At 31.9% G+C, this 26,108-nt stretch overlaps 1 protein-coding gene across 3 annotated transcripts in view; it reads left to right on the top strand.

The window, feature by feature from the left end:
* KIFAP3 (kinesin associated protein 3) overlaps positions 1-26,108 on the top strand; it is a 151,016-nt gene that overhangs the window by 88,161 nt on the left and 36,747 nt on the right. For all 3 annotated transcript variants that reach the window (XM_057726674.1, XM_057726676.1, XM_057726675.1), the window contains 3 exons: positions 4,732-4,817; positions 16,386-16,575; positions 22,308-22,407. In XM_057726674.1, coding sequence (XP_057582657.1) covers positions 4,732-4,817; positions 16,386-16,575; positions 22,308-22,407 — 376 coding nt within the window. The remainder of the gene's footprint in view (positions 1-4,731; positions 4,818-16,385; positions 16,576-22,307; positions 22,408-26,108) is intronic.

The following is a 26,108-nucleotide window of genomic DNA, read 5'->3' as shown; positions in this document are numbered from 1 at the left end:
CTTTTGTTTTGCTTATAACTCTTCATAACCTGACCTTAACCTATTTTTCCAAAGTTGCCTTTTAACCTTATAATACACAATTTCTCTTACCATACCAAATTTCTCATCATTTATCAGACATTACCCTCCCTGTCATAACTTATTGCCTCTTCGTATGCCTTGTGAAATTCAGATGCATTTTTCTCCTTTTTATTTTTGCTTTGTTTTGTTTTGTTTACCTGACAGTCTCCAATTCATCAAAGATAAGTTTTTAAGCCATCTTCCCAGTTAAGCCTTTCTAATCCTGTGCCTACCTTCTTACCATTGGGAGTAATTTCTTTATTTTCACCTCTAATCAAGTACTTTAAATTATGTATTATATGCCTGTCTCTCCCCAAAGATTCTGAGCTTCTCTAGCTCAAGAACTGGCTTTGTCTTCCTCATCTTTATCTATACCCAAAACTTAACATTATACCTGTCATGTGATTAGAATTTGGTTAATCAATGAATTCGTGTATCTAAATGGTTAATGCTCTTTTAAATTTTAAAATTTAATTGGGATACTTTTTATGCAATGAGCCATTGCTCAAAACATTTTGAGGCTCCTCTGGTGTTCAGAACCAATAACACATGCTTTAAGTATTAAAATTGCCTTGGTTTTCAGGACAAGTTTAATTTCTGGAATCATATCAGGTCTCCAAGAGTCAAGTCTGATTAAAGCAAGTTTAATTGAGAAATGTTCATTTTGATAAAGGCTGTCAAAATGCAGATACTATTTTGCTTTAACAGCTTCACTAGAGAGAACTCTTTTTATCATAAAGTAATAAATATTTTTAAAATGTGGCTTATAAACTAACTCTCCCAGAAGGATAAATTCCAAATACACTTTGAGCAATGTTAACTTCGTTGGAATAAATTAACTTTTTTCAGCTGTGTTCCATGGAGCATATTCCTTTAGAATTAATAGTTGCTTAATGAAAAAAGATTCTGTGATAAACGAGTTTGGGAAACACTGAGTTAAAATTAAACAGATATTTTTACTACAGGGTCTTCTTGGAGTCTTTAATATGCTTTTCTGGGTTGAGAATCTCTAAAAGGATATTTTACGTAGAGAAGATTTATATAACTCCAGAAGACACTATAACAAACACATATTAGAAAACTAAACTGAAAGTATAGCTTTTTCTGGGTAACTTCTTTGGAAGACAGCCCCTTGTTTACATGTCATCTCATAGTGTTTTTTCCTTAGGACTAAAGAGGAATGAAGTATTTAAAGTATGTATCAAGTTCCTGACACATAGTGAAAAAGTGTTGCTGTCTCTGTTCTGGTCAGTTTTAAAGGTACTCTCAGTACCTCATTACCGAAGCTCACACTAGTACCACTACTACCATTTGATTTTTTCCTCTCAGTGTAACTTTCTTTTTTTTTTAATAAATAAATAAATAAATAAATTTATTTATTTATTTATTTATTTATTTTATTGGCTGTGTTGGGTCTTTTTTTGCTGTGCACAGGCTTTCTTTAGTTGTGAGTGAGGGCTACTCTTCATTGTGGTGCGTGGATTCCTCATTGCCGTGGCTTCTCTTGTTGCGGAGCTCGGGCTCTAGGTGCGTGGGCTTCTGTAGTTGCAGCACATGGGCTCAATAGTTGTGGCTCACGGGCTCTAGAGTGCAGGCTCAATAGTTGTGGCACACGGACTTAGTTGCTCTGCGGCATGTGGGATCTTCCTGGAGCAGGGATCAAACCCATGTCGCCTGCATTGGCAGGTGGATTCTTAACCACTGTGCCACCTAGGAAGCGCTCAGTGTAACTTTCTTTTCATTTTCTCCCAAGTTTAATTTTTGTTAAGCCATTGAATCTTAAGTCAATACTTTTAAAATAATTATTCTGAAGAATATAGCATGTTGATATAGTGGGAATGGGAGATAAAAGATCTGCTGAATTAAAATTTTTACAAAAGCATCAATGAATACTACTTAGATCTGATGCTTTAGTCCATGTCTTAACATTGGCTAAAGATTGCTGAATTGCTTTTGCCTAATGTTTTGGTTTTCAAAAGACAGGATTTTTGTTGATGTCAATGATATTTGAATATGCCTCATATTTTGTCACAGTTTAAAATTGTTAAGATATTTCATCATAATTTTAAGCATTTTACTGTGATTTTTCTCTATGAAACCAATATATTTAAATATTTTAAATAAAGATTTATTAGGCAGGAAATCATTGCTTTTTCTGATTTTTTAAGTTAGAAAATTTGATCAACATTATTTGATAAAATTTTTAATGGAATGAAAGAAGCTCGACATTTGAAATGCGGGTATAGACATTTTTTTTTCGTTAAATATATGACATATTAAGATGTTTGAAATATTAAAAATGGCTCTCAGCACAACTCATAGGAATTGAGAACCAGTGCTATAAAAATAATTAATTCTCATATAATCCCAGCAATAATTGCAGCATGGAAAATAAAACAATCCAAACTTGACTAGATACTTCTAGATTCCCCATGAGAATTTCTGAGAGTTTCCTAAGAATTTTATTTTCGTCTTATCTTCACAAAATCCATGGGTAGTATGTAGAGTAGGTCTTATTTATTTATTTATTAAATACAAATTTTTTGAGCACTTTTTACATTTTCAGAGCTGGGGATACCTTAGTGAACAAAATAGACCAATGGAACTTACATTCTAGTAGAGAAAAGAGGCAATAAACACCATATACTTTACAGATTTTTCTAAATGTGAGTTTGAGCGTGCACAGCTATATTTTTGTGTATACTCTTCTACATTTTAAATATATCCCTTCCCCCCCCCCAAAAAAAAAAGTAAGTAAGAAGATCTGGGTTAACTTCTGTCTTTGCCACTTGCTATGAAACTTGATAAAATTTTTTTGGCATTATAATCATTGCCTCAGAAAATGTCATTTACTTGTACACAGGTGCTAGAGTTTCTTGGTAGAAACTTGTGACCTTTGTTTCAAATAGTTTTAACCAAGACTAACTTTAAGTATTGGAAATTATAACTTTCTCTTTTTTTACTGCCTCTTTCAGGTTCATTGAGGTTTATTGATTTGAGTTTTCTTTATCCTTCCCTTTTCTTCTATTTGTTATTTATACATTCCATTTCTTTTCTTTTGTGTTAGACTTAAATTTCAACATGCATTCTCACCAAGTTCTAAACGAATATCTCCTTTTTTGCTTATAAGTCTAATGTCTCCATTTCTGTCATCCGTGTTGTTAATCTAGTTTAATAATTTCACATCATTTTATAACAAAATTTTTATAGCATTTTAAAAGTATTATTTTGATTATCACTTTTTAAAAACCAGAGCTTATTTAGAATTTATAGTATGTTAATGCATTTCCTCATTTACTGTTTTTTCTTGAATTCATTTCCTCTACTTTTCTGCATTGATTTTCTTTCATAATTAATTACATTCTCTTATACTGCTTAGGGAACATTTATGAATAATAAAACATACTTGTATCTGAAAGTAACTAGTTTGTCCTCTTTAATAATAATTTAGCAGACTATGGAATTCTAGATTGCCAGTTATTTCCCTCAGCAATTTGAAGGTATTTTTCCACCTTGAATTACTGCCAATGAGAGGTCTATAGTCTACTAGTTATCTGTCATAAAGTCTGATGACAGTTTACTTTTCTTTCCCTTATAAGTGACTCAATCTTTTTGCCAGAAAGACCAAAGGATGTTTCTGGGTTTTTCTAAAGCCAAGTAGTTTTATTAGAATTTGACTTGGTATTCATCACCCTTGCTTGATTTTTCCAAGTATGCAAATATAGTCTTTCGGTATATAGTTTTCTCTCTCTCTCTCTCTCTTTTTTTTTTTTTAGTTTTAGGAAAGTTTTCTTGAGTTGTAGTTGATAGTGTTTGTTCAATTCTATTGCTTCGGTTGCTTCTTTGGAATTTTTATTATGTTGGATCTTCTTTGCCCATCTTTAATCTGTCATTTTCTAATCTTTTTAATCTCTTTTCATTTCTTAAAATTTTACAAATTTTCTTCTTTTTTACCTTCTGTTTAACTCAGAGTTTTATCTGTTGCTTTTATTTACTATTGCATTACTCTAAATTTAGTTTTTATATATCTGAAATGATTTTTACTTTTATTTTTGGTTATTTCCTGAAGTGTTTCTCTGAGTTTTATAATTCTGATTCATATTGTTCTTTCATATATATCTATTACTTTCTCAAATTCTTTTATTCCTTTTTGAAATATTAGGGTTGCAGCGTTCATCTGTTTTGTGACAATGTCTTATGTTTTCTCTTCCTTTTAATAACCATATCCATATATGGGATTTAACTATGATTCTTTTCTGTTGTATGAAATTTTTTACATGTGAATTTTTGTGTGAAATTAATTTTTCTAAACTTTTTGGAGAGTCAGCTCAGTCAAAAAAGTTTTACAGCTATGCGGCTCTAGAGCTCCCTCTTTAGTTACTGTCACAATTTTCATGTTTTCAAAAATATGGCCTTGTAGGTTCTGAGGTTTACTGGCACTGTTTTCCTTACCTTAGCTTTTTTTTTTCCTTTCTCATCCCTGTTATCTGTGTTTTTTAAATAAATGAAATATTAAATACTTATGGTTATCTTGTATTAATGATTTTATTTTAAACTTTGAAGTTAAATTTTAGGTTAACATTTGAATTTAGAGAAATGCAGTATTCTCTTAACATGGTTGAATAGCCTCAGTCTCAAACACAGTTGTATCTTTAACCACTTTTTATTTAGAGGCTCCAGCATATCTCATAGATCTGATGCATGATAAAAATAATGAAATCCGAAAAGTCTGTGATAATACATTAGATATTATAGCGGTAAGTAATTTTTCTACCTACATAAAGTATAATAGTCTTTTTTTTGTGGCGTGAAAAAGACATTGTACACCTGTTTAGAACTTTGCATTCAATGTAAGCAAAATTTGAATTTTGGTAAAGCTTAGAAAATGTAATGATACTAAATTTACTTTTTGATTGCAGTATAGTTGATTTACAATGTTGTATTAATTTCTACTGTAAGCAAAGTGATTCAGTTATACATATACATACCTTTTTTTAATATTCTTTTCCATTATGGTTTATCATAGGATATTCAATACAGTTCCCTGTGCTATACAGTAGGACCTTGTTGTTTATCCATTCCATATATATTAATTTGCATCTGCTAACCCCAAACTCCCACTCCATCCCTCTACCACTCTGCTTTGCGTTGGCAACCACAAGTCTATTCTCTATGTCTGTGAGTCTGTTTCTGTTTCATAGATAAGTTCGTGTTATATTTTTAAATTCAACAAATAAGTGATATCATATGGTATTTGTCTTTCTCTTTCTGAGTTACTTCACTTATTATGATAATCTCTAGGTCCATCTATATTGCTGCAAATGGCATTATTACATTCTTTTTTATGGCTGAGTAGAATTCCATTGTATATGTGTACCACATCTTCTTTATCCATTCATCTGTCAACAGTTTAGGTTGTTTCTATGTCTTGGCTATTGTGAATAGTGCTACTATGAACATAGGGGGTGCATGTATCTTTTTGAATTACAGTTTTGTCCAGATATATGCCCAGGAGTGGGATGACTTGATCACACAGCAACTCTGTTTTTAGTTTTTTGAGGAAACTCCATACTGTTTCCCATGTGGCTGCATCAGCTACATTCTCACCAAGAGTATAGTAGGGTTCCCTTTCTCCACATCCTCTCCAGCATTTGTTATTTATAGACTTTTTAATGATGGCCATATTCTGACTGGTGTGAGGTGGTACCTCATTATAGTTTTGATTTACATTTCTCTAATAATTAGCGATGTTGAGCATCTTTTCCTGTGTCCGTTGACTCTCTGTATGTCTTCTTTGGAGAAATGCCTATTTAGGTCTTCTGTCAGTGACTAAATTCACTGTTTAAACAATTTTAAGACCTTTCACTTTCAACTTTACATATACGCTCCTTACTTAAAGAGGTTTTATACATATTCAGAGTTTTAGATCTGGTCTACATGTCATCTCAAAATCACTTATTTTTCAGAAAAATTATTGCAGAGAAGCAGGTGTTTTGATGACAGTTCTGCCAAAAGTCAACACAGTCAACTTTGCAGTTTGGCCATGAAATGTTTTTAATAGATCGAATCTTGTATCAACTGTTATTTCAATTCTTTGATAATTTTTGTTGTATACATAGATTTGTTTTGTAAGTTGCTTTCGAATGATGCAACATCCCAAAATTTTAATGTTATTCATGACTTCAGAAGTTTTTAAAGTGTATCTAACTGTAGGAATTTGATCAGAGAGATAATCTGAGTCCTGGATGAGAAACTTGCTCACTGTGCAGACTTTTCTTCAGACATCATGCTGCCCTTCTGCCTGGACTTGACCCTTGTACCTGGGATGTGCTAGATGCTGGATTACTTTGAATATTTTTTTCACCTATGGCATACACACATGTACAACCTAGTTCTTTGGACTGGATTTGCACTGTTTGTTTTGACTCACCCTGTAAAAAATTTCTTGCATATAGCCTATTCAGTAGTTTTTCAAAGTTTAACTTAAGTGTTTTCAGAGGATCAGAAAAGCAACTTAAAGAATCGATTAACAACTTCCTTGAAATCCTCTAAGCTGGCATTTGTGCTAATGGTTTCATTACAAAATCAGATAACCACCAGGTACTTTCTGGTCAATTTCCTGCATTTTATTTCAGAAATTCATCTTATTTGATATCATCTGTTTTTTGATTTGACCAAGTATATCATTACCGGTTTAAAACTAAATCAGTACATTGACATTTTAGCTTTGATATCTAAATTAAAATAGGGAAGCTTTACATATTAAATCCTTCTTTCACCAAGATGTTTTATACATATAAGCCACTGGTCACAGGGTTTATAAACAGTTTCATGGAGCGTGTACTATTTTCTAGGAGATCACTAATGTTATTGTCATATATAAAGTATATAGTGCACAAGTAAGAACCTTCTTAAAGTTCAATATCTGATCATCGTACCTTAAGCAATGAGGAAAGGAGAGAGACTCAGTCTGTTATGAATTGCCTTTATCATACTTTTAAAATTACCTTCTTTTGAGAAAGAGTAGATGGAAGGTAAAAATATGTTTAGATTTATGTATTCAGTATGTTTGGTTTAGAATGTAAGTTAGTGATAGATCAGCTTAGATAGGCCAGCTTGGTCTTATAAAAATATTTATTGTAAAATATGAATATATTTGTTGTAAGATAAAATTTTCATTCCCAATTATTTCTAAGCTCTGGGCTCAAGTCTCGCATCTTAAACAGGAGTTATCCCTACCCTGTGTCTCCTGTCCTAGCTCTCTCTTTTTCTCTAGAATCAACATTTTGAAAAAAATGTCTACATATTTCTTCCTTAATTTCTCCACTTCCCCATCCTCCTTTCTACCTTCCTCTGTCTCCTTTCTACCAATTCTTGTTTCTGCCTCCATTACTGCATTGAAATGGTGCTTACGAAAGTTCCCTTGAACTTCATTTTTCTAAATCCAATGAACGTTTTTAGTCTTTATTTTACTTTGTTAATCCTACCCTCCTTGCAAAAACTTATAAATCCTAGTCAGAGTTAAAATGTGAAATAACAAAGAAAATTATTTTAGATTATTGCATTCAGAAAAAGCCTTGTGAATAAGAGGACATCCAAGAAGAAGAATCAGCAAAATGAAACTGGTGATACATCAGCTAGCTGTATATGGTTCCCTAGATGCTGTCTGATCATGTGAGTTAGTATAAAACAAATTTGAACAAGTAATCAGAAGGTTCACCTAATCTATATCTCTCTCTACACTGGACTTACAAAGTAAGTATTTGATGTGATGCCAAGTAATTTTAGATGGCTTCATTTCATACTTTGGAAAACTTAAGTCTAAAAAGATATTCAGAAACACTAGAGTTGTTAAACTGAGAATATTTAAAGATATTCACATATGAGTTATTCATGTGATCTGAAAGTCCTATGCTGTGCTCAACTGAGTCATAGTCATAGCTAAGTTTCTTAGAAAAGAAGAAGTAGTCCCATACAGCTGATAGATGGGCACCAGACTCTGGAAACATCCCATGGTCTGCTAGAAGAATGTTTCTTTACCTTTCTGCTATTATACACCTATAGGATTCAAGGTCCTGGCTCAATTTTAGCTTGGTAATAGGAAACTGCAAGAGCGGATTCTTCTCAAAACATTTTTCTCCTCTTCTCAGTTGAGTAGGGATTCTGGTCTTAGATTCAACTTGTGACCTCTATGAAGTGGCAACTTGATCCAGTTGAGTATTGCATTTAGAATACAACTGATTCTAGTTCTCTCACCTGCTGAATAATCTCAGACAATTTATTTAACTTTTTGAAGATTTGGTTTACAGTGACACTTCTGAGGATTAAAGAAGTTAGAGAAAATACATATGAAGCATCTACCACATGGTGGTCACTCAATATGTTTTGTTCAGACTAAACCAAAATTCACATCTAGTTGTGAAGTTTATATATAGATTGAATATCTGGATCAGCATTCCCTTTCCTTAGTACAGTTACTTATTTATGTTATTTTCTGCTTATTTTAACTTTTAAAATGATATGGGAAGAAGATAATCTGTTCAGAGTTTGGATTTTAACTCGGAAAAGTTATTTGGAGTCTATATTTTGGCCAGGCATATTTCTATTTGTAGTTTACTTTAAGATTGTTCTGCAAAATGGCCAAATTTGGCATTTTAAGACTTCATGTCAGGGAAGTTAACTGAATAGGGCAATTTGCTGAAAGATCTTGATTAGGACAGTGTAGAGAAATAAGAAGCTACCTTTGCTAGTATAGAAGTACCTCGTGTGTTAAATTACCCATGTTCTGAATATGTGGTGACTAATTTGCATTTGGACTCAATTTATCAGATAACTTCAGATCAGTTATACTCCTGGTTTGCTGGGCCTCCTTATTGGGAAGAAATTTGAGGAGTGACCATTTTAATGCATCAGTAATAAGACTGCTTCTCAGGTCTGCTTGGGACATAGCTGCCATTCTTTGGTTCTTTGAGCTCAGGCTCTATTACTGATCACGACTCAGGGTGCTATTTGCTTGTCCGAATCTTTTTAAAGAGTAAAACAAGAGGAAATTGACTTAATTTGAAACAGGAGAAACTTTGATTAGACACAGCAAAAATGATGAAACGCTAGAAGTAGGCTGTCAAGGGAGACTGTGAAGTCTGTCCAGTTAACATTAGTAACAGCTAAATAACCAACTTTCTAAAATAGTTTGTTAGAAACCTGCCTAGAATGGAAGTGGATAATCTCTTAAGACTTTTTTACTACTGGATTTTGATTTCTGAGTATTTTTGGCATGGCTATGTGCTATAATATTAAAAAGATCAAAAAAGTATAGAAAGAGTGGGAATATTTGTGGCTTAAGGCATTTTATCTTTAAGAAAACAAAGTTCTTGCACTCAAGACAAATATCATGGAATACTACTAAAAAAAAATTAGGTGCCTTGCAAACCTTAGGGAAATATGCCTTCTGCAGTAAAGTATTTGTTCCCCAAATTATGGAAATGTTACATTAGTGATGAAGTGTTTAATGTATTTAGGCCCAAGCCCTCAACGGGTGAATTGAAACAGATATGTATGTATAGTACTTTTGTACCATAGAGGATTATATGTTTGGTGATGCAGTCTCTGTGGCCTCATCAGCAAATTGTTGCCTTTCTGACTAGGCCTTACACATAGCTTTGGAAGGCAGGGAATGGGGTAGCTGCAGAGAGCAGAAGGGAGCCAAGGAGAGAGGAGCCTAGCTTCCTCATCTTCCAAGGAAATTATACAGCAACTGACCATTGCCATTTTTCTTCTAAGCCTTGGGAATCATCAAGGGAAGATCAGAACCCTCTATACATAGAGAGCTTCTGAAAACCCAATTAGATTTTTATCCCTCAGTACTTCCTCAACTTTGTATGAAGTATTTGAGAACCTCAGATTCCTCCCCAATTGTAAACAATTTCCTCCCCTGACATTACTGGGTTGTCAAACATTTAATACCTGTTTATTAAGCACGTACTGTTCCAGATACTAAAGTTGACACCGGGAATTAAAAACAACACAAAGTCTCTAGAATTTAAAAGTTTATAATCTGGACACCAGGATAGTGTCATCTAGACATGAACTGGCCTTTCAGGAGCAGTACTACTACATGGCCCTATCAATAGATATTCTGTACTAATGGCACATTGTATCTACAAGATATTTATGGAAAAGGGAATGTACCTAGGTTCTCTGGTAAAATATTGATGTCTGTTGTCTTTCTAGCCAGCCACAGGCCCACGTGTGGTTTGATACTAACACAGGTTTGCGTCACTGGGATTTTGAATGGCAAACTTTTCCCTTTTAACTCTTAATTTTGATCATTGGCAAATTGTGTGTATTATAATAATCTGGAATTATTTTAAACTATGAAAACAAGGTGCTATCTTCATTCTAGGATAGACAAAGTTATATTTAATAAGACTGGCATGTTGAAATGAGATAAATTAATGTAGGTTTATATGTAACCTCTAAGACATCAATTATTGTAGTCCCCACAAAAAATCACCAGGGGAAGCCTGTGTCAGACAGAAAAGGTGGATTTATTAATAAGTGTCCAGCAAGGGAGAACACTTTTTTTAAATATCTTATAATATCTTGAAAAGAGAAGTTATAGAGAAACTTTCATAGAGTTAGGCTTAGGGTTAGCTTTAAAACTCAGGTTATTTCCGGACAGGATTTCAAAACCATGGAATGGGTAGGAATTGGTAAAATGGGTAGAAAACTGTTACTTTTAATTGGCTTGCAGATTGGTTAGGGGCACAGAGCAGGGATTTTCTAGTGAGTTGTTGACAGAAACTTCTAAATGTTCTTTCCAAAGCAGGTGGAGTTGGTTCTTGCTTGTTTTACAGTCGGCAAATTTTCATCTCAGATTTGTAAGTTTGGTGTTTATTTCTCAATTCCATGCAATCAGATTGAGCTTTGTGAAATAAACCCAATTGGATTTAGTGGTTAGCCCTCTTTTGGAGTTTACTTTTATATTGCATGAATCTGAAAGGGATAAAGTTAAGATATTTTTCTAGTTTGTTAGAAGTTACATGTGTGTGTATTCCCTGCCAGTATTATGCATGTTACTTTATTGGTTTTTTTAAAATTATCAACAGTTGGATTTAAAAAAAAAAAAAAGCATAGTATGAAAGAAAACTCATGATTTCCTTAAATAAATTTCATTTAGTTATATCGTTTACTTTGTGAACATGATATTTGAAACGATATTACACAGATGAGCCTCCTCAGTACTTTAAACAGAGGTGGAAGAGATAATTGTACTTTGAGGTCTGGTTAGAAAATGCCGTAGTCAAGACTAAAAAGCAACATTTGGGACAGCACTATTGAGAAACAGGTAGTATGTGCATAAAAGTCAACAACTCTATTATGTATATGTGTTTAATTATATGTATATCTGTTATGTACATATCATTGGGAAAAGTATTTTCTAAGATATAAAAGGTATCTTTTTAATAGCTACCTTAATCTTAATGAGCAACTAAATGACTCAAGATCTGCTTTAATTTAATATAAAGAATTGTATTAAATAAACCATATTGCATTCTCAATTAGGGGGCTGCCACATTAAAGGAGAAAGGAAAATCTGTTTTCCATCAGTTATGTTAGAACACAAAGCAGATCTATGTAGCTCTATGTTACCCTATAGTGTGTTAATCAGATACAAGGTGTGACGGAAGCCAGTGACAAAGAGTTTTCCTGATAGTGAGCAGGCTCTGATAATAGGCTGGTTAAGGCTTCATAATGTTTCAGTGGTTAAGTAGTAAACAAAATGATATAGGACTTCAAAAAGGATGGCACATTCCATGTGAGATCAAACCGTAAGTCTTTTGTGACACTTTAGAATTTATGAAAACTAGTGCTTAAGATCATGTCAGGAGCTGAGAAGAAAATAAAAGACAAAGCATGTGTACCTTTAAATACAAGACAAACCGAAGTCCCAAAGCAGTGATTCAGGGTGCACTTCTTGTGAAAAGAAGCATTTCAAAAATGAAGAAAAAAGAACTATATTCCTAGAGTGTTTCCACAACGGCTTGATAAATTTTGATGACATTTCTTGGCTCTGTTTGAGCTATGGCATCCCTGAATTCCCATAGTTATTTTCTGATAATGAGGGGGTAGTGATATAAGCAGAAAGGAGAGATTTGAGGGAGAGAGGTTAGCGGGAGTTGGCTTTAGCTGATATATGTTGAATTTATTAAATTTTGACACTGAATATTCATTTACAGTTGCTATGTAATTTTTTAAAAGATGAACTCTGTATATTGCTGTTATTCTTCAGTTTCGAGGGATAGTTATTTCAACAGCTTTATGAAGTAATGGTATTAATCATAGATTTTTATTTAAGGAATGTTAGAATTTAGATTTGTTTCATTTTGCAATTGAAGAATCTGAGATCAACAGATATTAAAATACATTTAGAAGGTTGCATGCTTCTGTTAGTATCAGAACTCAAAGGAGAATTCAGGTCTCTTGGCCCTCATCCAATGTTCTTTGTATTATACCATACCACGTTATTAGTACCTATAAATCCAGACTCTGAGACACAAAGATACTGTGACTTTGCCAGGACTATTAAACTGTATTCATTGAGGATAGATACAGAAGATAGCTGAGGCTAGGAATTCCAGAATTCTGGTCCACTGGGGTATGAAACAGCTTTTACTGGTTTTCACTAAAATGGAAAAGAGAGGGAAAAGAAAAAAGTGTGTGTGGGAGAGAGAGAGAGAGAGAGTGAGAAAGGAGAGAGAGGAGAGAGACCAGGACTGGGGAGGAGTTGTAAAGTTGTTAACATGTTTTAGTGTTGGGAAGGTATATCTTTAGTTTGAGATTGTCTTTCTCACATTTTTAATCTTAAAATGGCCTTATAAAACAATAATAGTAGGTGGCAGTTGATTTACATTTAATATCAGTCCCCCAAATTTCATTGTGAACCCTTTCTAAAATCTGAAATTCTTGGGACCACTGTCCTAATCTATTAATTCACTGCACTTGCCAAATAGATCCTCAACAGCCGTAAGGGAAAATATTTGATTTTTCAAGAAATCTGGAACATAATAATCAGTTTCAGAAACATAAAGATCGAAAGTACAACATCATATAGCAAAACTGTTCTGTCTCTTTTGATTCTAACTAATTTGCTATTAAGGAAAAGGAAATGAAAATATTTAAACAAATATTGTGTTCCTCATAACATGCTTCATTCCAAGATGCTACATTTGGTAAATATTTGAATAACTGAGGCTGCATTATCACAAACTAGAGCAAACCTTTATGGCACAAGTACAATATCTTAATAATGTTTTATACTTAGCCTCTAAATTTAAAAATGCATATTTTAAAACATCTTCCAAAGTTAGCTGGTAATATTAGAATTAAGAAAGTCACTGAAAACTGCCATTTACCAGTATTTATTGTGGTTCTATCTAAGGTAAAGTTATTAGGGTATGTTTTCTATAATTTTCAACATTCAATAAGGAAGTAGTTTTATAATCATAAAACTCCAAATATTTTTAAGGCCTTGAGACTTTAAGGCCTTGATACTGTTTGGTCAAGGTTTTTTGCCATTTTCTTTCCTATGATCTGTGAAAAAAACTATCCGTACTTATTAAATCTCAAGGCCATCTTTTGTGAAAACTCCACTTACCATTGTAGTGGATTCATTGTAGTTGGAATCTGTAATCATTGTTGGATTTTTTACAGAACATAATTTTCTATATTCTAAACAATTACTCAGCTTGGTATAGAAGAATATATTCTGTTTCATACTTACTGAGGGGAGAAACTTTTTGTTTTTTTCTGAAGAACTGAGAAGACAACCCTATTGTTTTCATTGTCATCCTGTAAACAAAATGTACATGTTACTTACTATGCTAGTCATAGAAAAGTAAACCTGTGGTTTTATAGTACAAAAATACTGAAAATCAGAATAAAATTATCTTTAATAAAGAAAATAATAGTACAATTTATATCATTGCTACTGTACTTTTTGGCCTTATAATGTTAAGAGATGCCCTGGTTCCCTGGATTTGCTCAGTCATAAACTGATTAAAGAAAAACAAACTAAGGAAGGCAAAAACTTTAAAGGAATTTAGATTGGTATAAGGTAGTCTTACTAAATCTGGTGCTAACTCACTGCATTGGAAAATCAGCTTTCCCGAAATACTGACAAATCAAGCTTTAGTGTCAAAAGCTAGCCATGGATTCTCACGGCTGTTTTTGGTTTGTGTGTTTGGACTTCTTTCTAATGGAGTGTAGACAGTTTCTTTAAAAAAAGCAAAAACAAAAACAAAACCAAACTCAGGCATGTGTATATAGGCTCATTAATAAGAACATTGCAATAAATTTGAAGGGTAATAACGCTTAAGTTAGAAAGGCTATTGTTTGTGATGAAAACAGCTTATTTATTACACATTTCTACATTTATTAGGTGTATTTTTCATAATTATATTAGAATAGTAAAATCTTACAAGGAGGGTAGAGATGATAATTCATAGAATAAGCGTGAATCTTTTTCTTTGTGCAGAGCATTACTTACTAAGCCAAATACATTTTTATTGATACGCAGTTTAAGGATTTACTTTTTTATTTTATTTTATCTTTTGGCTGTACCACACAGCATGTGGGATGTTTGTTCCCCGACCAGGAACATGCTTGAACTTAAATTATAATAAAACATTCAAATCATATGTCTTTCTGTCATCTTCCTTGATTGCGTCTTCATTCAGATAATCAAATTTTAAATTTTTCTACCAAAATGAAAAGTTAGTTTTATACCTCTTGCCAAGTGAAACTACTATTTATGAAAGAAACGGTACCACTCCAATTAGTTCCAGTATGTAATGCAGATCTAATATGATATCTGGTATTATAAGGCATATTCTGTTAAATAGTTACTAAAACAGTTGAATTAATAAATGTTTAATAAGTAAAATGCAATAATTAATATTTATAACTTTTATACAATTTAATTTTAAATAATTACATTAGGAAATAAACTGACAACTAGGAATTTTAATAGATAACCACTAGAAAGAATGAAAGCTTAATAATTTGGTGGCAAAATTTCCATTAGCAGTACCATAGCCAAAAAATATCTACTACCTCCACCAACCTAGGTTGAAAAGGAACATCTATATAGTTTCAGAGTTGTACAGTATAGAACACACAGTCTGACAGCTGACACTGCTAAGAGATATTGATAATGTGAAACAAAATTTAACAAGAAAAATTTTGATAATAATAATTACATTTCTTATAAAATTTCATACATATTCTTATATCCCAGAAATTTATGCCGTGATGACAGTTTTTGACTTGAGCCTTAGTTAGCTTTGGATGAAAATTGCTCAGCATTTAACTGAAATGTGTATTTGGTCCACCTCTTAGTTATAGTGATCATCTTAACTATTGGAGGACAGTAGTATTGTCTGGCACCTTTCCAACTTAAAAAAAAAAAACTATAAACAAAAGTGTTAAAAATATGACAGAGGAACTTAAAACTAAGAATCCCGTGATTAGGATGACAAGAAATACCTGAAGCCTTTTTTTTCCAACTAAGTCATCAGTGGTACTGTCCATTAATTAAGTGAATAAACTTGTCAGAAGTAGCCATGACCTGTGGAGCTAGATAGGTTCAGCTATAGCTTTTGTAATAATTTGCCTCCTCGTCCTTCAAAAACACTGACCAATGAAGTTCTCTGTGAATAGATGTTACAGATACAGTGAATGAGCCACAGTGTTGCTCCTCAAGAGTTCATGGTCAAAGCAGGAGATATTTAAAGAAATAATTATTACCAAATAAGACATTATTATTTTGTGGTTGAAACAAAATTGAATTAAATTCTGCTATTTGTTTTTTGTAGTGAACCTTTTCAGTTTTTAGGAGAAATACTTTAATAGTGCTTTTTTTTTTCCTACTGAAAAATGTTACCTGGAGAAAAAGATACAGCAAAAGATGTAATTTTAATGCTTAACCACCTGTCATTAGTGCCATGATAATTATAGCCACAAAATTCTTTGGAAGCTTAAGTCTGGTTGCTTACCTAAATTCTAGTAATACTTAGATAAGGAATTTGTGAAATTTAACTTTTCCAGTTTTTGCCATTGCCAATAGCATTTGGTAATCCAGAGATGTCTTTAATATATGTAATAAATTGATTTTTATTGATTACTGTATACAGTAATTCTGAGCAGATACTTTTAATGTTTTCTCTGACCCAAATTCTCTTCTTATAAGCTAAAAGTGCTGCTATCTGAGTGCCAAGGAAATTCCTTCATAAGCTTACGTAAAAATAATTGACTATTTGCTATAGGAATATGATGAAGAATGGGCTAAGAAAATTCAGAGTGAAAAGTTTCGCTGGCATAACTCTCAGTGGCTGGAGATGGTAGAGAGTCGTCAGATGGATGAGAGTGAGCAGTACTTGTATGGTGATGATCGAATTGAGCCATACATCCATGAAGGAGATATTCTCGAGAGACCAGACCTTTTCTACAACCCAGGTAAGATGATAACCAAAGCAGAAATAAATAGTTTATGTGCTATAAATAGGGATTTTTGTCTGCCAACCTTGCTCATTCCCAAGCTTTGTAAGCACTTCTTTTAGTATGTAAATGGTCTGCTGCTAATTATTTTGGACATAATATCAGTATACACCAAGCAAATGTATTAACTCACCATTATTTTTTTCCAAGTTATTCTTTGATGTCATCTCCATTAAAAAGGCTGTAACCAGGAAAATTAATTGCTCTTAGTTTATTACTCTCTAGAATGTATAACTTAAAATGACATCTTCAAGATTTCTGACTTCCGTTTGAAGATGTGATATTTTTCTCTATTCTGCATTTATTTAAATGTATAATTTACTAATTTGTGTTTTCTTTCCGAGTGGTTTTGCTTTAGTTTCGAACTAGTAACCCCTATTTGACTCTCTGTCTGGGAAGATTTAGACATTTTATAGCAATAGTTTTTTTCATTCTAAATTCTGCTAGTATTTTCAAAGTAAAATTTAATTTTTACATAAATCTTACATACCCTTGTTGATTCTGCTATCCTGCCATATTCCAGGGATTTTGGTACTAAGAACGGTAAGTTTTTGCATATCCTGCCTCTTAATGTGTATCACTGTTGCCAATATTAATTACTTCATTGAAGTCATTTAGTTGAAGAGACGAAGGAAAGGATTTCTAACTAAGATCTGTAGCAGGTTGGAAATAAAAAGCATTTAAAGTAATTGTATCTGAATTAATGGCTCACTTTTTTTTCCTACTATGTATTCATTCGTGTGTTTTCATAATTGTATGCTGTGCATATTGCCGATAAGCCTGCATTATTTTTATATTTGTTATAGATACTTGAATCCTGAAAAATTGGTACTTTACTTTGAAAATTAAATAGATTTCTTCCTAATTGAACTTTACAGTAGTTATGAAATAACACTTTGTGTTTCAAACCAGATGGAGTAAATCATTAATTTCAACCAACCAGAATTTCTTAGTTCAGTAATGGCAAGCAGCTGTTCCTTACCTAGTTAGATATTCATGAAGTAAAATGCTGTAGAATATATATGATGTGAATTTTTTTGATAATAGAAATCAGAATTTCTTGGAATCAGGTTTCTTGCTTTGAAAATTGATAGATAGCTATTGATACTTTTCAGTGTGAATCAATGAGCAGTTTCCAAACACAAATAAAACTTTTAACCACCTCAGTATTTAACTTTGTTGTTTTAACACAATTAGAATTTCAGAACAGATTTCTTAAAAATTATACCACTTTTACAGAATTAATTCTTTGAAATTAATCTCTTAAAATGAAAATCGTAGCATTTTTCTGTGAGATACAATTAAAATGTACAACTTATGCCTTTGTGAGAAATCTGAACTGTACACATTTTTATATATCTAAATTTAGAGACAGCCACAGCTGGTGGAAAAATAAATAAATTTAAGCATTTGAGGAGTGAAATGTTATCATTAGATAGCCTCATGGTGGTTGTTTTTTTATACCTGTAGCCTGATGATATGGTAGACACTTGACAGCAGAGATTACATTGCTATGAGTTTAAAGATACACTTCTCATATCAAGCCATGGTACGTTTTTAGTTTGTTATTTTACCTACTTCATTTTTTGTGAGTAGTTCATCAACTAAATGAATCTCTGTGGTGTTCTTGATATGTATCATGGAAATCTGGATAGTGCTAGTCTCTTGTCTTTTATTGTGTGCCACTTGTACCTCCAGAAACATCAGATAAATTTGTAATACTGTAGATTTGTTGGGATGCTTGAGCTATCTTATTTACATCTCTGGGTCTCCAAGAAACTGTAGGCTGCTTCTGATGCAAGTAACATTAGTAATTTTTCAACACAGAGGTTAAGCTAAATGGCCAGTGATACTCTGGTCTTATCTTTTATTTAAAAATGAAATAGCATTTGCTACTTCCTGGTCATTAGTATACCCCTCTGTGTTTTCCAACTGTTAAATATGTCAAAATGCATCTGTTTCTTTCTTGCTATGATTTTTAAAAAGCATCTTCGTTTCGTTACGTGAAGTAGGAATCTACTTATACATCTCCTTATAGTTCCCATTATTTTTTTTCTTAGTCTAAAATACTTGTGATTGTAGTTACTAATTTCCTTTTCTGTCATGAAAATGATGCTGTTTGCTGTATTACTTTTACCCACAGAGGAAGTATATTATAATTTATGAAGCTGTATTGCTACCACACATTTCTAAATGACTTTTTACTTTTTTTGCTGTTGTTCTTCATTAATTGTGGTGAATCTTATTCTTAGCTTTTAGCATATAACTGTATTACAGAATATGAAGCTTAAAATGGTTTGTTTCTGTCTCAGAATCATTGTAAAACCATAATTTTCATTTACCTATGTGTTTATGTGATGTGTCTTATCAGGTGTAGCCAAATAAGTTATGATTTATCTATTTTAGTCATTTTTGCCATTTTCTCCACTATTGATCTTTGTTTTCTCCCACACAGTCATGATTTCACTTTTAGCTAGTTCACCAAAGAGCCTAATACTATGTTTTCATTTGACTCTTAGAAATAAAGTTTATTTCAGTAACAATATATAAGAAGCTACTGAGTTTTCGTATTTTTTTACTTTATTCACAATATGTATAAGCCAGTTTTTTAACTGTTTCAGAAATCAGAAAATTGATAACTTTGCCTATGCTACAGTACATTTGCTTTGATTTCCTTCTTGCTCCAGTACACACCCCATTTTACTCATGACCATATTTATCATCATTCCTTAGAGCACCCCGGAGCAGTGTGTTATATAACTGTGGTCTAAAAGCTTTCATGTAATTCAATAAACTCAGTGTATGTAATGCTCTGCAGCTTACAGAGTGCTCTGGTATATATCATCGCTGTCTTCTGTTTGTTCTCTGGTCATTTAAGTGTTACATGAAATTCCTTAATTCCTTGTTGCTATCTTTGAAACAGTGACGTTAGAGTAGGAGCTTGAGAAGGACACTCCTGGATTTATCTGCATACATGATTGCAATCAAGCATACATGATTCCTTTTCAGTATTTCTATAAAAGAATTAATTTTGGACACAGAATGCTGAGAAACAGGTAGTTCCAAAGAAGTTGAAGTGCTTGAGTTGATGATTTAAGACATAAGTTAACTTTTATACCTCATTCTAGTGAAGAATGAGTGCTCATATATCAGTTACCTAAATTTTGCCAAGTCATGAAAGGGCAGGGTGTAAGCTGTAGTTTACTGAATGAATTGCAGTGCCTTAGGATTATTAAAAACTAAGTTCAGAAGTATAAATTTACTCTATTCACATAATATCTGGCTTATTGTATTACTAAACTTGTATTCTAGGTTTATAAAATTTCTTAAACTAGTTGTATTCTAGGTTTATAAAATTTCTGCCTGAACCTTTAAACTCAGAATTTTTTTTTAGTTTCATCTCTGTTGATGATAACCCCGTTTGTAGTTCCCTGTATTCCCTTTATCCTTTTTACTCATTTTTCCCTTTGAAGACAGTGAGAGTTCTGAATCAAAATGAAGATCTTGAGAATTTGACAACAGTTTTTCATTTATTTTCTTCCTCATCTGGTTCACTTCACTAGATCATGTTTCATGTAATATAAACTTTTCAAGTCTAATTCAGGTATTTTTATTTGGTTGTATTTATATCTCAGTGTTATATTTCTGAGTGTTAGAATCTTTTATTCTACTAGCATACTGAATATCTTTGTATTCATTTTCAAAGTGTGGTATTCATTTTATTTTGGCATTTTACTTAGCTTTGTCCCTCTAAAATTGGCAGATTTCTTAAATTCGGATCCTCAATTATTTGGTTTTAATTTAACAGAGAAACTTGTTGATTTTTGTGGTCTTAACCTTGTTAATTTTAGCCAAACTTTCACTGAATCTTAGATCCATAGAAAATTAGGTGTTTTTTTAGCCACTTAACTCTCAATCTCTGGTGTCTTGGCATTTTTTGTAATTTTTTGTGTTTAGCTGGTCTTTTGGTTTATAGGATGTTTAACTTTTAGAGGACACAGAAACTGATCTAAATATTACATAATTTTAAGGTATCTCTTAAGTATTTTAAATTTACTAAAGTAATAAGGTAAATACCAAAGGTATCATTAACAATACAACAAAGAATAATACAGGTCTTTAGTATATGGTATGTAACAAATGGATATATGTAACAAATGAGTAGTACGGGAGTCTTATGGAAATACCAATTATTTTTACTTATTCATTTCCCAGCTCTATTAATTTTACCATCTACTCGATTTTTAATACTCATACTCCTAAACAGATTTTATCATTTAATTCCCAGCTGTCTATCAATACTCGAATCAGTTATACCTCTGCCTCCCTCCCTTCCCAAGTAGGATGTTCTAACCCCTACAGAACACAGTAATCCCTCTATAGCTTTTTCAGCCTCCAGCACTCATTTGGTACATATATCCCTTCCTGTTGTATATCATTTATTAATGAAATGTATTATTTAATTGGATCTTAAGTGTCTATATTTCACTTAAACTAAAATTCCTGAAAACAGAAATTATGTATTGTAAGTTTTTCCACAGGACCTAGCAAAGTACTATTGCATGTGGTGGGTGTAAAATGATTGCCTGGTGATTGAATAATTTGCTTACTATGTGCCACATATATAAACAATGTTGTGGATACGACTTGGTCAACATTTATCTAGAGGTCACTTACCAACCCATAATACTTTCAGGAAAGGAAACTTTAAAAGGTCTCAGAGCTCTTCAAATGGTAATTACACAAGCCATATACTAAAACATTTGTTCTGTGCATAGGACAGCCCTGGAGCCATCACCTACATCTTTTTTCCTCAGATTCTTCTTATTCTTAACTTGTTCATAGTTCTATTAAAAATAGGTTATCTGGATCCTTAGATTGGAGCAAATGAGAAAGTAGTATCACTCTAAAATCAACAAGAGGTAATAATAAAGATTTAGGTTTAGGAAAAGGAGCACTTTATAAGTAAAGAAAAAGTGTTCAAAAAGCATCATAGTGTAGCCATGTAGCATAGGTAGTCGAATATATCTAATAACCTAGAGTGTTACTATATAATAATTGAGATTTATAGTGAAGATTGAATTATCAAGAAGTTTTTAAATTATATTCAGTGTACTTTTTAAAAGCACAGGGAATGTAAAATGTATTTACATGGATTCCTAACCTAAGTGTGTGTGTGTGTTTTAAGGTTTGGCACTTAAAGTGTCAAGCATTGCGTATATAAAAATTCACTTATTTGAAATATGTAATTCCCTAATCATGCTACACAAATGAAGCTATCTGGGTGTAAAATGTGGGACACACTAGAGTGTTGGTCTTTACCAAAACCATGCTATTTAACGTCTCTTCTATTTCCTTACTCATTCTGTTTCTTAGCCTGGAAGGCTTGTTGTCCCTCCCTATCCTACCTCACCCCTTATCTTTTGTTGTCTTCTCTACAAGACTATAAGCTCCTTGAAGGCAGAGGTTGTCTTATTCATCTCTGTAATATAATAGTACTACCACATAGTAGATACTTAATAAATGTCCAATCATTGTGAAAGAACTCCCAGAGAGAACTGAAAGTCATGGTAACATTTTTCTTCCGGATTAAATATACAGATTATTTTTTATTGTGTTACTTGATAGAATAATTTTCTTTTTATTCCCTACAAAGATGTTCCACTAGTTACTATTTTCTTTCTTTCTAGATGGATTAGTTGCCTCTGAAGGAGCCATGAGTCCAGATTTCTTCAATGATTATCACCTTCAGAATGGAGACGTAGTTGGGCAACATTCTTTTCCTGGCAGGTAAACAGTCTTCCAAGAAAAATCTGATATATGCCGTTTCCCTTGTTTTTGAAAAGCTAAAATTCTCTTCACTTCCGAATTTTCTTTTTCTCTTAAAGAGTAAAAAAAAAAAAATTCTGTATATTTTCAAGAACATGGTTATTCGATTTTAAATTAACTTATGAAGTCACATTTTCTATGTAAAAAAAAGTGAAGATCACAGTTCTAAAAAATGTATAAATATATGCTTCCTCACTTTGGAAAAAAGAGGCTATCTATTGAAATAGTATTTTTGCCAAATTAATGACCCAGATTGTTTCCTAAGTATTTTCCAAAACCAATAAAATATAAAATAAGAACACAATACATGTATTTTAACAATTATTCAGACATCACTGTTTTAAAAAGTTGATGCTTTTATTAAATTAAGGACTTTTTCTCCTTGCATGGCATTCAAATAAAATATTTAAGGAAAAAAACTTGACATGCCAGCACTGTTGTACAATTATCATGAAGTTTCCCCCAACAAATATCCTGCTTCATTACTGGTCTCATACATTTTTAAAATCTTGCCAGAAAGTGTAAATAATAGTTTTCCCTTCATATCATTACTAGATGTGCAATATTTTAATTTAGGATGACTGTTGAAATTTCACATTAAAATGGTCCAGTGAATAGGTGTAGTCTTTTTGCCCTTAAGACTTTTTTCTTTAAATTATTGATTTAATTTTCTAAAATTCTACATTTTATTAACATAAATATTTCTGTTTGGAGGATGTTTAAGAATACAGTTGTGACCAGTGTGTTATAACTCTTGAATCATCGCTTGTAGTAAGCCATTTTAATTTAATAGTAATAATTATTGCAACCATTATCAATTATCTATTATGTATAATTTATTTTGCAAATATTTATTATGTTTATTTTAATCTACTTAGCAACATTATTATAATGTCTATTGTTATAGACATTTTACAAATGAAGAAATCAAGGCTCTAGTAATTTAAATAACCTACTCACACATGTAAGATGGTGGTAGAGAAAAAAATTTGAACTTAGGTCTGTACGTCTTATGGTCTTTCCAGCATAACATGTGCCTAATTTTGAAGGAACCATAGCATATTATAGTGACTTTTAAGTGTTTTGTTTTTTTCTAACCACACCCACATTAAGAAATGCCTTTCATATTGCAACCCTGTCCACAATACATATTTGTCTATATGTATATGTATTATATATACACACACCTATACATATATGTAAAACAAAGAAATTCTTAAAACAGTAATTACTCACTATCTGTAATGCACAATGATATGTTCTGTTTTAGTCTATTCTATTTTATTTTTGAAATGCAGATAGCATCCTACTACACTGATTTCAGAACTTACTGATGGTTGTGACAAAACTTAAAAGCATACTGGAAAAATACAGGGGTATTTTATGAAATGCAGTAACCTTATGTGTAGTTCAGTAGTCCTTAGTGAACTTTAAATAAGTAATAACACTTTAGGAATAGTTTCAATGGTATACTGGATTGTCATGGTAAGAAACTACTTGCCTTAGGAAAAAAAAAAATTAAACATGGTTAAATACCAGAAAGCATATGGCTTTTCATTACTTCTAATGTCTGTGACTATATTAGCTATAATTATTTAAATAGAGATTCTGTTTAATTATGTTAACTATTATACTCCATCATGTGACAGTCCACTGTACAAATGTTTTCTGAAACATAATTAGAAAAGGAAGAAATTATTTCATTATATAATCCTCATGTTTATATTGAAGATTTTTGCTGATAGCATTTAAAAGATTAATTTTTCTGCTGTTTATGTTTCACTATGAACAAAACATTGTTTTTGTGTCTCCTGAATATACTGCCAGTTTAAACAAAGCAGACTGATACTAACCATGCATTACTTATTTGAGAAAGACCTGATTTTTTTCTATAGTTATGTGATTTTTAAGAACGTGAACATTTTCATTAAAATTGAATATCCAAAGGAATGAACTTACAAGCTCAACTCAGCAAAATCTTTCATTTCTGGTTTTCAAAAATGGCCATTTTGTAAAACAGTAAAGATGTTTTGAGAGATGGCTATATTCAATGACTAAGTTATGTACTATGTCCAAATATTTCAGGATTTCATTCCTCAGTTCTGTTAAGTTTTTTTTAAAAGGACGTTGGGAAAATTCTCCTACCTTTGTACCTTTAGTTCCTTTTCAAGACAAAAAATATATAAATAGCTTCTTTCACATCATAAAAGACACATCACAGTAATGTTAGCTTAAAGGATTAGTTATTAAAACTTCATGTAGACTATATATTTTTTTCAAATCAAAAGAGTGATATACTTATTTATTATAATCATTTTGAATTGAGAATTGTTTGCCCTTTCAAAAGAACTTCCCCTGAGAAAGTTAAGTCTTTCATCTCTTGTCTTTTGTAATTTTTCAGGCTTTAAATCATTAACTGTATCATTTTCTCTTTGTATTTCCAGAAGAAATAATTTACAATGAATATCCTTGGGGTTTTGGGGGTTTTTTTGGTAGGTAACAGACCGAGTAAAAAGGGACTCTAAATTTTATCAGCAGAGATACAAAGAAAGCTTATAGTATAGCCAAAAACTCATAGTTGTTCTCTGTTACATTGTTTTATTGACTTTCTCTAGAATCATTTACTCTTTCTTTTATGCAATTATTTTTGGTTGGTTAGGATTCTCTTCTAATAGGATTTCTGTGTTCTTCTTTGATAGTAACAAACCCTGGATCTTAACTCTGGCTTATTTTTTTAATTCTACAAAGATTTAAGTATTTTAAATTGCTCTGTAATTATTCACATATTTTGGCATGATAATTTTGATACATAATGTCCCAGATGTGAAATTTTAAACTAATGGCTACCTTTAGGTTTCTGATATCCAATAGGTAAGTTTAAAACCTGTTAGGTCAAATAACATTGACTTAAACTAATGCTTTTGAAATATTTCATTTTAATTGATTTTAAGCAAAATGGGAATTTTTTTTAAAATGTAGGCAGATAGTGTTGAACTCTTATTCTTCATCTTTACTGTGAAGATGAGATTACGCAGACTTACTGAACAACATGAAGAATTTGGGTTAATTAAGAAAGAATAATGTCTTGATTGAATTTTGAATATTGAAAAAGCTGATTTTAAAAACAGAAAATATCTATTTTGAAGGGTTTTTTTTTCTTTAAATCAGGGGAATTGTCCAGATGACTTACAAATTCTTTCCTTGTTCTTCATCATATGTGTTTGATTAACAAACAACATCAAATTAATTGGAATAGTAATAATTTTTAAAAAATGTGTAAAATATGAATTTTTATAATTACCATTGTTTTTAATGCTTTGAGAACATGAAACAGTATGATAGTGCCAAGTGGCATGCTATTCAACCAGTACTCATGACTTTTCAGTCTTTGTGGATTTTTAACATGTCATTTTCAGTGGGTTCAGGTAAAGCAAATGATCCCAAGTTTCTGCAAGGTAAAGAATAAATTTCTAATTTGTAGAAGAGTTTTTTTGTTTGTTTGTTTTATTGTTCTGAGAAAAATTCTTCAATTTCTTCCTAAAATAACCACATTTAGTAATCGGACAAATCTGTTAAAATGGGGAAACGGAGTCAAATTTAGATAATTGTTTAAATAGCTCAAACTGTGTATTTCTTAAAATTCCAAGTCAGGGAGTCCTTCT

The sequence above is a fragment of the Hippopotamus amphibius genome, chromosome 3 (assembly GCF_030028045.1).
Source record: "Hippopotamus amphibius kiboko isolate mHipAmp2 chromosome 3, mHipAmp2.hap2, whole genome shotgun sequence".
Classification (NCBI taxonomy): Eukaryota; Metazoa; Chordata; class Mammalia; order Artiodactyla; family Hippopotamidae; genus Hippopotamus; species Hippopotamus amphibius.
The sequence above is the reverse complement of the archived record's forward strand: the minus strand, read 5'-3'. Positions and strand labels throughout refer to the sequence as shown.